This window comes from Indicator indicator, chromosome 22 (assembly GCF_027791375.1).
Source record: "Indicator indicator isolate 239-I01 chromosome 22, UM_Iind_1.1, whole genome shotgun sequence".
NCBI classification, from domain to species: domain Eukaryota; kingdom Metazoa; phylum Chordata; class Aves; order Piciformes; family Indicatoridae; genus Indicator; species Indicator indicator.
The window spans coordinates 4,340,648-4,353,229 of NC_072031.1; the positions used below are offsets into that span (position 1 = coordinate 4,340,648).

A 12,582-nucleotide genomic window follows, 5' to 3' on the forward strand; every position below is an offset into this window, starting at 1 on the left:
TGTGGAAACCTGCATCTTCAAAGGCAGTTTGAAGAAGTAGGTTAAAATTAGTGAGTACTGTAGGGCTGCAAGAAGGTCATGTGAAGGATACCAACCATCAACATCATGTTGCTGAATATGGTAAAACTGCACAACTTCATTGAATTGTCTTGTCTTTTCCACTGCAGGAGTTTGAAGATGCAGCAAGCCTGACAGTGAAGACAGAATAATCTCCTTAAAGAAGTCAGAACAATCTGAAATACTGACCATGTCTATGGATCATAGTCCCATCACTGGGGTGGTGACTGTTATTGTTATTTTGATTGCTATTGCAGCTCTTGGTGCCTTGATACTGGGCTGCTGGTGTTACTTGCGTCTGCAGAGGATCAGCCAGTCCGAAGATGAGGAAAGCATTGTGGGTGAAGGAGAAACCAAAGAGCCCTTTCTTCTGGTGCAGTACTCTGCTAAAGGACCTTGTGTAGAGAGAAAAGCTAAGCTAACTCCAAATGGCACAGAAACACATGGCTAACCTGAAGCAACACATGTACATGGACTATGCTTATGTGTGTAACCAGTAGAAGACTGTCTATACTGTGAAGAACCTGGTCACATGTATACTACTCATCAGAAAACACCCTCATGAGGATTAAATAAGCTTTGTTTGCAGTTGCATGCACTGAGAAAGTAGCACTTTGTGTCAGCTGTGTATCCCAGTTCCTCTGTGACTCACCTGGCATAACGTCCATTGCTGGCAACGGACCCAGGATATACTGATGTGAAGAGACTACTAGCGTTTTTTTCTTACTTGAATGTTTCGCTATTTTGATGGAGTTACTACTGTAATGTGAACTTCATAACTGTGAACTGTAAATGGGCTGTTAAGCTTTTTGCTTTTGTTCCACAACATGGGAATTACATGATGTAACTGTACATAACACAGGAAGACTCCTGAATTGCAACTGTAGATGAGATTCCAGGCCTTCAACACCAAACCTGCAGTTAAAGCGTGCTTCTGCTACTAACTTAAGCACACAGCCATGAAGTCAGAACTCCTACTCTTAACAGTTTGTTGGACTGATGCAGAATACTTTCTTTCAAAAGTTTTTAAGCCTTTGGTAACATGTTGAGGAAGCACAGAAGCTGCAAGAAAAGGAATTGATTTCCTATAGTAGCAGCTGAGTAAGTTCAGGCTTTTGGCTGCTGGAACTGAGTTCTGCAAGTATGTAGAAGGAAACTGCAAGGAAGCTGCCATGTGGATGGTTTCCAAGCTGGAAACTCATGATGGATACTGAACCCTCAGGCATGGTCCAGAAGGTTTCCAGGAGTTCTGAAATGGCAGTAGAGCAGGATTTTCTGTTCTGTAGGTCTGCATGCTGCAACTGTGTAAGTGGTTACTTAGTGAAGCTGGCAGAAGTGCCACTAGTATGAGTTTTTCTTAGGATCCCTATTTGTCTACTTAGCAGGTAGGATATATGCCAACAGCCTGTTGTAAAACAGCATTTTACTCTACAGACTAACAGTCAACTATAGAATTCAGTTAATCCTGTAGTTAACTGTATTACCAAAAGATAAGTTTCTTTCCTATATAAACAAATGTTAGTGGGAGCAAGGAAGATTACTGGCCAGTTTAAGTTTTTAGCTGGCAAAGTTTTTCCAAAAAAAAAGACATCCCTTCCATTTCCTGCTCAAGGCTGTAGTTCAGCCATGGGAACTGTAAAAATGTGTTAAATGGGCAATTCTGGGCCTCAGAGGTTTTGGGGTAGGGAGGGCAGAAAGAGAAGAATGAACACTGAGCCACCACTGGCAGCTTACATGTTCTAGAACTCTTGGGGTAGGCACATAGGCTTTAAAGCTGCTGACCTGTTTTCTGTGACTTTAGCTTCCTTTGCCTACTGAAATTTTTCAACTATTGCCTAGGAGAAAAAGTTAATGTAAATCTGTTCCCCGAGATGAGTTACAAATAATGAAGTCAAAGTTCTTCAGCTCTATATGATGCATTAGATTTACTGCTTGTACCTGTGCATATGGAACAACCAAGTAACACAGGCCTAGGAAGCCTGCTTCAGAATTGCAACAGTACGCCAGCCAGTGGCCTAGACAAAGTCTTGTCCCTTCTTCTACAGTAATGTGTTGATGTGCATTTTTAGCTCTATATTTGCCTTTTAATTGAAAGCTATAATTTGAAGCAGAATTAATGCTGTCTATTGCCTCTTGAGAAGAATATGGGGTACAGCTGACAAGAGGGCTCTTCTTATACTGGCACATGCTTTTAAGATACTAGTCTGAGACTTGCATGTGTAGCCAGACCCATACACTGAATCTGCTATATTCTAGACCTCTTACAAATCAAAGAGAAAATTAATTCAGTAAGACTTTTAGTTTTCAGTAGAGAACAGTTCACACATGGCTCTTGCAGGTTTCAAGACAGTCAGATAACTAGTATACAAAAGTGATAAAGTGCTGAAGTTCTACAACAGAATAGTTGTAGCAGGATGATTTTGTTCATTCAAGTTTACTGATTACACAGATTGAAGTATCTTTTAATTCAGCAGTGTAAAGGGCAAACCTCAGAAATCATGTAAAAGTATAAATCAAAGGTCTAATTTTTCTAGCAGCTATAAGAGAAAGCCAGTGGAAAATGGTCCTTAAGTAGAGGACCATAAGTCCTGGTCCTTAAGTTAGAGGTGCTTCATACTGCTTCCCCTAAAAATCAGCATCTTTAATTTAAATGGATAAGTGTTTGCAAGTTAGTGCAATAGTAAAGTGCAGAAAGTGTTTTCCATTCTCCTCTTCTTAGATGTGGATATTAAGTAGTTGTTCAAGTATACAAAAATATTCCATTTGATTTTTCTTTTTCTAGATCATGTGGGGAAGAAGTCTTTATTTACAATGAATTTCAATAAAATTTGCATAAATACCTACCCAATACTGCATCCTTTGATTGTGTAAGCAATCATTCTGTCCTGTTTCCACTACTGTGCTCTGTGTCTATGGTATCAATATTATCAATCCTTTCTTCTGATGTGGTAGCAGCTGTTGAAACTGATGTATCATGATCTTCAGAAATTGTCTGCTGTGACAGAAGGGGTTCTTTAATTGCATCTTTGCTTTGTAGCTTTTCTTCCCTTGATGCCACCAGGATTCTCAGTAAAGTATTTGCTTTAAGGAGGTTTTCTGATGCATCAGCTAATTCCTGAAGCTTTTCAGCCATTTCTAATAATTCTTGATTCTTCTGGTCATATGTGGCCTGTAACTGCTCACTGTGAAGCTGCAGAGTCTTGTGCTGCTTTTCCAGTGTGTTTTTTTGCTGCTGTAGTCTGTGTTCCTCTCTCCTAGCTTCAGAAAGCTGTGCTTCAAGCTGGTCATGAGCTTGATGAAGTGCCCTGATTTCTGATCTTAACTTCTGAATTTCTCTCTCTAAGTGGGAGATGTGTCCTTGATGTAAAACTGTCCCCTTATGTAGGCATTCTTTGGTACAGGGCTCCAATGAAGAAAGACTTGAGCGATGTAAAATAAATTTCAGGAGATTAGGAAGGTTAACTGGAAAGTCTTCAGGGAACTTCACACTTTGCTCCTTCCTAGAAAGGTAAGTTAATATCAATATTCAGTTAGGTGAACAAGGATAATTCTAAACATCTACTGTTCAACCTTGTTTTTTTTATCAAAAATGGCTAATATAACGGCTAAGAAAAGCTTGAACTCGTGCAATGAAGAGCAGTTGTTTTCTTCTGATGAACCATTTAAACTGTATCCAGTCTAGGTGCTCTAAGTGTCTCTGCACTAGATTGGTATTTACGTGAGAGCAAGATTGAGGTGAAATGATTTTGAGAGAACACAGGGAAGATACTAAGTATTAGAGGAAATTTCACTTACCATAAATTGTGTTACTGCTTTAAAACCTAATTAAGCTAGGCTTCAAAATGCCAGAATAACCTTTTCATCCAGTTAGATGTAACACTGTCCCTTAGAGGCATAGTTCTGCAAAACGGATCCTTCTTCAAAGTGAGAGTAAAAAAGTCACTTGATTCAATTCCAAATACTATTTTGGGGCTGAGAACGGTGATTTTAAAGCCATGCCCACAAAAATATTTGGAAATCGGTTTCTAACTTCTTCCAGCCCTAAAATTAGTCACATTAGTATTCCAGTGGTTGATAATAGAGTTAGGTCAGGTAGGTCTTCAGCTCATGCCACTTGATCTAATGAAGCAGAAGACAACAGCATTCAACTGCTACTTGTCCCAGCTGTCAACAGCACCTCCTGAAAAGTGGCTCAGCTCAACTAAAACTGAGACTATGCATCTTCAAACCAGCAGATCCTCTGCTTATAGATACTCCAGCCAGCCAGAACTAATGGACTGTGCAAATGAGAGTCTGAATACCAGACACTGTACAGAACTCAACAGGTAACTGGATTTGGGGTATTGCAGCAGATGAAGGTAACCCTGCCTTTATAGAGACAGGCACACCCCCGGAAATACTCCAACAGAGTTCCTGCGCAATTAGCCTAGAGAGCAGGAATGGGGCAGAGAGACTGATCTGAGGCTCATTTGTAAGGCTTACTGCGTGAAGGGAGGTGATGAGTTGGAGGTTAGAGTGACTCAGAACTGATACTGAATGCATGCTGATACATAACTGAAACTCGTTCTGTACTGAAAATATGAATTTGGAATTGCAAAACAAGGGCATAGGTTTAAAGATTTTGTGTAGGAACAGTGTGAAGTGCAACAGTTTGAATTACCATTTGCTGATGACAGAGCCCTTGAGGGAGAAGATTGGAAATCAAAATTTTATTTTTACATTGCAAAGAGGCACATGTTTGTTGTAGTACTTGTTTGCATTTCCTTTCTGTAAAACCCAGAATTACATAAGACTGACTCTTTAAAAAAGAGAAGAACTTCAGCGTTCCTTTTATCCTGACCCACCCTTTGTGCTTTTCTCTACTTTACCCTCCTTTGTCTTTTTTTTCCTGTTCACCCATTCATGAATTGATTCCCTTCCTCCAACTTTCCTTTCTTTCATTATCTCAGAAATCATTCTCAATCCTAATTGTCTCCCTGAAATGACACTTCCCTGTCCTACACTCTTATTTCTTGGCTCAGTCTGTGAGGTCTTGCTTGCTGTATACAGTTTCACTTGAACAGCATGTACACCTTTGTTTTACCACTAATCTCCTCTGGATATTTTCCTCTGTAGGTGTTAGATTGCTATTGAAGCTTCACTTGTTTTCTGTTTTCACAAAACAATGCAAGGCTTCTAGAATGCCACAACTCTGCTGTTAGAATAAAAGCCAAAACATTTTGGCAATATACATAAAATCCAACTATGTAATTCTATAGTATCTTTACTATAACAGCTATATGCAAAGCAGTACTGTCTAATTTTTTTTAATTCCTGCAAAAAAGTTAGGACTTTGAAAAGAAATGTCTTTATGCCTAAGTGAAAGAATGAAGTAGTAGGTGCAGTATTATAAGAAAGAAAAAGGTATTTCAATAATCAGTGTTCAATTACACAGGAAGTTAGAGAATCAGTCAGGGTTGGAAAGAACCACAAGGATCATCTAGTTCCAACCCCCCTGCCATGGGCAGGGACACCTCACACTGGATCAGGCTGGCTAGAGCCTCATCCAGCCTGGCCTTAAACACCTCCAGGGATGGGGCCCCAACCACCTCCCTGGACAACCCATTCCAGGCTCTCACCACTCTCATGGTGAAGAACTTCTTCCTCATGTCCAGCCTGAATCTCCCCACTTCCAGCTTTATTCCTTTCCCCCTAGTCCTGTCATTACCTGATATCCTAAAAAGTTCTTCCCCAGCTTTCTCATAGGCCTCCTTCAGATACTGGAAGGCCACAAGAAGGTCACCTCAGAGCCTTCTCTTCTCCAGACTGAACAGCCCCAACTCCTTCAGTATGTCCTCACAGGAGAGGTGCTCCAGCCCTCTGATCATCCTGGTGGCCCTTCTCTGGACACGTTCCAGCATGTCCATATCCCTCTTGTAAAAGGGGCTCCAGAACTGGATGCAATACTCCAGGAGGGGTCTCACCAGAGCAGAGTAGAGGGGGAGTTCTTACATGAAGTAACTTTACACTCAAGTGCAGTTTTCACTTCAGGAGACTCTCATTCCCCCCAAAAGCTAAACATTAGAACAACGAGAGAAATGCAACTTGAGAGAACTTGTTTGAGCAACGAACACTCCGAAGTCCCTCTGATTAAATTTATTGTATTACAGAGGAGTGAGGAAGAAATAAAAATCCACAGAGGAGGATCACTCTGCTATTTCCAAAGGATGCATAAACCCTCCTTTAGTTGTCAGATTCTCTACCTTTTTGTTTTAGCACAAATTTATGATTTCAAAAACACATAACGATCTCTCCCTGTAACAACAGGACTGTTATTTTTTTTCTGAACTTGGACTGTATTACCTACTCTCCATCTGTGCTTATTTTTTGTTTTTCTTCATTAAAAACATAGCAAACAAATCTCTGCATTTTACTGCAAGAACCGTTATAATATTCTGAGAACTCTTTCCTTACCCAGTTTGAAGTGAGCTGCACAAGCTGCACTAGATCCATGCTGCCCCACCATTAACATAATTTTCCCCTTTGTATAGTTACACAATTTCTTTGGACCATGCCAAAATTATATATATGTAATGAGGGAAATTAAGTGAAGAATAAAGTTAGTAATGCTGGTGTTCATAATTAAAGACTTAGAGATAATTAAATAATGACCTTGAGAGAACATTAATTTTCTGCCTATCATCAGCTGTCCATGTCCATTGAGGGTTTTTTTGGTTGTTTTGTTGTTTTAATTAGAATATGCATAAAGTAAGAGCACATACATGGAAATGAATTACTGTTTGGCTTTTTCCTCCACTAAGACACGTAATCAGATAAGTATTGTAACTTAGTAAAATGACAGGTAAAAACCCACAGGGAAAGAATTACATTACCTCTGGTGAGGAAAAAGTAAAATGGTTGGGAGACGATCTGTCATAAATTCCCATGGAAGGTCATTTCGAGTGATATCAATCCTGTTAAGAACAGACACAATTGAGAAAGAGAATGGGCAGATGCACAAGCTGTGTTTTCTTGTAAAGCTCCATTTTAGTGATTGGAAAGAAGGAAATGCAAGTATCTGTGAAAGTAAGTCTAAATGGTTATGTCAAAAATGTGTATGTGAGACAGTAGAATTAATTACCAATATTCAATATCATGAATCTCAGTTTAAGAAATATCTGTGGGGATTTTATTGTGAGAAAAATATGTACTGCATTCAAACTGTTCTCACTCAGTAATTAAATCTCAGTCACTCATTTAGTACACATCTTCCTTCTCTGAAACAAACACACCTACCCAGTAGTTTCAACACCAGACTTAAGCTCTTTTCTGTAATTTGATCCTCGTTACAGCTCTATGGATATTTTCCCCTCAAGTAGTTTTGGGTGAGAAAAAATAATAATTTTCTAGGCTGATGACCTCAATGAACTTAGATTATTCTAGAGAGATGAAATTAGAATCTTTTTTACCTTGCCACAATGAAATTATCTGGAGGTAAAAGCCGAGCAAGCTGAATAAAGATGTGATTCAGAGAAGCACAGAATCCACACCATGGTGCATAATAGAGCAGCAAGACATTCTGGAAAATTAAACACAGTTGACTTTGATTATCTGTTGCAGCCAATCTGCAGTACAGGAGGCCTAGTATTCACAACTTCTAAAACTCAGAACCCTTAAAATGTGACAGGGAAGTATAATATTGTTTATTAATGTTATAATACAAGCTATTTACTGATGCCCCCTTTCCACACAGGGAAATAAAAAATCCACACCTCCTCCCCAAAACCCAATAAATCTCGAACTGTGGCAGAAACCTGTTAGGGAATCAGCTGCACTGACTTTGAGTATTTTGCACCAGATGATCTTTTGCAGATAAATACTTAAGATCACACTATTCCAAATTGCCTTTTTAAGAAAAATCTAAGCTGAATTGTTACAAAATATCCTACTTTATGACATAAATAAGAAAAGCACATAAAGGCAAAAAAGAGTGAGACCCACTCCTAAAACGTCTGAACACATTTTCAGTAGTGAGGTGTACCTTTTCACTCAAAAACACGGTCTCATGAAAGGTATGAGTAGTCACTTCGGTGATTACGTGCTGTCCATGAAAATGGACTGAAGAGTCATCCACAAGATGCCTTTTCAAGGGACTGTAGAGAATACTGAAATTTTTAATGAAGTTCTCTGAAATGAAATTGATACATAACAAGGTTATATCAGTCTCACAAATTCACGATTTTGGCAGTTTTAACTGTGGAACTCAGAAGAACTTTACAGAGCAAAGACAAGTTTGAACCTGGTTTCATGTCATTAATTTTTAACAGTTTATTAGCCCTCAAGTAATCACCACTGATGTGAAAACAAGACAAAATTTCACCTTTGTTTTTGTTTTACTCATTAGAGATATCTTCACTTGCCACACAACCCTTTAATCTTGCTTCTAACTCCTATTCAATGTACTATAATGTAATTCCCTGCCCTCCTAATCTAACCACACACCTGGTCAGTCAGCAATAGTATCCTCTCACCAGCTGTCACTTTCTACACAGCATTGAAGCATTTAGCCCTTACCTTGGAGGCTCTACTTATTTTCACATTTATATGCATCCATTCTTTCAGTTTTAATTACTTTCCCTGTAATTCTTTTGCTTTAGACCTTTAAACACTGTGCTATTCCCATGCCACTATGACCAGCCACCTTCTGCTGATGATCAGTGACCACCTTCCTCTTCATTCAACCTTCTCCTTAAACATCTTTAAAAGTAACTGGCCAGCAGCAAAACTTTTTAACGAGCTCCAAAGCCCTCAACTACCTCTAGCTACACTACTGTGAGCCTGGACCATGCTCTCTAAATTGTTGCAAGATACCAACTGTGTCTTTCTTGACAATTTAGATAGAGAAATATTATTCTATGCATTAAAAATAAAAGTACTCAATAATCAAGACAAAAAATATAACATCAAACATGAAAAAATAAATATTTTATCAAACAAACACTTTGTGCTGGTATTTCCAGTCCAAAAACTAGGCCCAAGTAAAATTGGCACTTTTGTATAAGCCAGTAGATCACCAAATTAATCTCTGAAATGCAAACAGAGGTACATTTCACTTTTAAATTCTCACCCCAAACCACAACCTTTTGTTTTTTCTTTCTAGATGTCCAGATTTGGAGCATCCATGCACAATTAAGTAATAACTGAAAAGAGGGGGACAATTAACATTTTTAGGAACTGTCTGTAAAAACTGAACACCGTTAAAAGTAGTAAATATGAATATGTTTTATTTTAAAATACCAAAAGTTAAGGAAATAAAATATAAAAAAACCCAAACCCACAAAACCTAAATCATGGTGACTCCTTGACAAAATACATAAAAGCAAAAAATTCTGTGGCCATTCAAATGACTTGAAATAGAAATATACTTAGTGTTACCCAGCAGAGAAACCCTCATCATGCTCAGGAAATCCTGTGACCTGAAAGAAGTTCGAGACAGAAAGTGCTAGGAGCAGAAAGAGGAAGGAAATTGAACTCTTTGCTCTGATCATAATTTTTCTTAAGCATCCTTTTATGGTCACTGTGGTTTCTGTTTGTTTTTCCCCGAGTGCTTTTCTAGGGGGCTGGGAAGGAGAGAGGATACAGGGCTTGATGGTATCCTTAATAAGAGCGTGGCTATTTGTTCTACATACTTCTGCACTTATAAAAATAGAAATGTAATAATGCTATAAGAACTACACTGACATCCTTCTTGAACAATTAAACCTGAATTTACTTCCGTGTTTACTTATGCTGCTACCATTAAAACCTCCTGCATTTTCTGAAGGTAGACTCAAGTTTGTCACATCATCATGACAGGTAAATACATGTAGTGAGGCATGTTGTGTCATCTGCAATGACTTGCAATTTTACTAGAACTGTGATCATTGAGTTGACTGAATTTTTAGTTTTGTGTTTTCCTCCTCCAATTCGGCCAGGAAATAGAGTAGTGACAGACTAGGCCAAAACCATTTCAGCACACTATCCTGAAATAGATGTGCTCTTCAAAATAAAACTCACATACAGGTTGATTTCAGAGGACAAGAGGAAGGGCTAGTCTCTGCTGACAAGTGGGCAGTACCTTATGAAATTCAGGGACATTGTAGTACACAGAACAGTTGAGCAAGCACCAATACCACCATGTAATACCAAATGCGTAAAGATGCAAGTGTGATTTATTTTTCCCCTCAAGCACATTTTAAAATGTAAATTTTACCAGTTACTTCAATGCATCAGGTAGTCAAGAATCACACACTTTAAGGTTCACTTCTTGTCAAGTAACTGACTTTTGGTATGTGAAACTTAGTTCATATGCCATCAAGGACATGATTCTACTGCTTGGTTTACTACTAAAAAAATTAGAATAGAATAAATTATGATTCAAAACGTTGGCTATAGTCACACTTCTCAAAATGGCATTAAGTTTTCCATTCATAAGCTTAGTCGCAAACTTAATTTTGTTATTTCATGCATTTCTATAGTGAATACCATACCCAGGGCAGATCCAACAAGTGACTGATTTTGATCCAGGACATAGTGCACTTCTTCCTTCAAGTCAACGATGGCAGCAAATTCCTTAAGATGAGTAGATTTTGATGCTCCTAGTCTCTCTGCATATATCCAAAAAAGATTTGAATCCAGTAGATAGAGATTCAAGGTTTTGTTGGTCCTGCAGCTCAGACCTGTAATGTTAGTGTCACTAATATGAAGGTTAGGAATGAAACAATTCCTATCCTCAATGTGAGGAATAGAATGTTGGGTGTTATCTTTCTTCCCATGGGAAGAAAATGCTACTTTGGGGGTCTGAAAGATGGCATTCTCAGAACTAATGAAACTTAAAAAATGCCTGTTTACTGTCCTGCAACATGCAGTGTAATAGCTAAAGGGACTATAGAAACTTAAGAAATTGCTGCACTCTATGGTATTTGATATAACCTGGAAAAAGGTATGTTCCTGGAGGTAGAAAGAGTCCAAAGCTGCTTCTATCTCTAAAAAGTTACAGTGTGGCCCATGGACTTTATTTGGTTTGACACCAAGTGTCTGATTAATGCAAAGCTCACAGACATTGTGAGTTCTAGATATTGAATGCCACTGTGGAAGCACCACTGTGTTACAACATGGGTACTTGGTTATGGAAAACGTTTCTGATAATTTCGAATGTGCATCTGGTACAGAGAAATCAAAAGCTGGTGAATCAGTGTCTCCTGCGTGTTGAAGATCTGGCTCAGCTGCCTGGCTTTTATTACAGTTGTGGTATTCCAAGGCCACTTTGGTAATCTACAGGGGAAAAAGAAAAAAAAGAAAAAAGGGGTGAGGAGAAAGGAAGATTAACTGCATGTACTTCACTTAAATGCAGTTATCTTTGCAGGTGTAACAACATATATGCAATTAGAGATGCAACTTCAGAAACAGGAAGTTTGCCACTCTGATATTCTTAACACGAAATAATGAGGATCTAACTTGATAGTTAAATTTTCAGATATTTCTGCATGTAAGAATTGAATATAGAACAAAAAGCCACTTAAATTTTTTTCAGTCCACTACACTGATCTTAAGATACTCTTTGCCTCATATTTATGACAGTGCACTAACACTATATTTTCATGTTAAATTCTACTACATGAAGCATTAATCAGCATTGCCTCCTGGATTTTCTTTATTCACCAATACACAGAAAAAATAAACATTCCTGTATGAAGAGGAAATCGAGGTGGTACAAAAATTTTGTAACCATCACTAACAGTGTTGAAGCAATGTTGATATTCTCCCAGCTATGGGTATATAGTGGTAATATTGCAGGTGTAGAGAAGTGGAGAAGAAAAAAAAAAGAGGAAAAAAAAACCCCTAAGTCTGCCTCTGAGTGCAAACATTCCTGTGCTGCATCACCGTTTTGCTTTTCATAAGCAAGGGGAAATAAGCAGCAAAAAAGGGCACCTTTATGGATCACACGAGGAATTCTCATTCTAGAAGATAAACGACAGAACATAAAAGAAAAGAAAATGAAAGCGGAAATTTGGTTTCATCCTCGTCTACCACATTAAACATAATCAAGATACAGGACACACACATTGCTTACAGAAGAACACTTTGAGAGGAATCATAATTAACAAAGGGATGTCAAAGCATCCCATCTTGGAGGGATGCTGTGTCACAGGACCATTAGTATTTAATACTCATTAAATACCAATTAAATACTGCAGTCTATAGCAACAATTCGTACAGTCTTTAATAATATGTTGCTAGAAGTTTTCATCCAGAAAATGCTCAATTAAATGCTTAAAAGCACCTGACCCCTCACACTATAATCTCACCTGAAGATTTTGACTACTTACTGAGAAATGTGAGTAAAAATATGAGCAGAAAAACAGATTTGTGATAGGAAATCTCATTTCACTAAGCTACAATTGAAAAAACCCTTCTGTTCTGAGAGATTTAACATACAACTCGATAGCCTTGTTCTTTGCAACTGCCTTATAGTCAAGAGGCGTCACTGCTTGATGAAACCGACAG

At 38.3% G+C, this 12,582-nt stretch overlaps 2 protein-coding genes across 3 annotated transcripts in view; one reads left to right on the plus strand and one right to left on the minus strand.

Annotated features, from left to right (window-relative positions):
- The first annotated feature begins 247 nt into the window (after positions 1 to 247).
- On the plus strand, positions 248 to 508 carry SNN (stannin). Its single transcript, XM_054391254.1, has one exon. The coding sequence runs from the start codon at positions 248 to 250 to the stop codon at positions 506 to 508; it is 261 nt and encodes an 86-aa protein (XP_054247229.1).
- A 2,424-nt stretch (positions 509 to 2,932) lies between these two features.
- Positions 2,933 to 12,582, minus strand: part of TXNDC11 (thioredoxin domain containing 11) — a 28,397-nt gene continuing 18,747 nt past the window's right edge. For both annotated transcript variants that reach the window (XM_054391086.1, XM_054391088.1), the window contains exons 8-12: positions 10,566 to 11,349; positions 8,078 to 8,223; positions 7,506 to 7,615; positions 6,930 to 7,010; positions 2,933 to 3,557 (exon numbers count right to left, since the gene is read on the minus strand). In XM_054391086.1, the coding sequence (XP_054247061.1) occupies positions 2,933 to 3,557; positions 6,930 to 7,010; positions 7,506 to 7,615; positions 8,078 to 8,223; positions 10,566 to 11,349 (1,746 nt within the window). The remainder of the gene's footprint in view (positions 3,558 to 6,929; positions 7,011 to 7,505; positions 7,616 to 8,077; positions 8,224 to 10,565; positions 11,350 to 12,582) is intronic.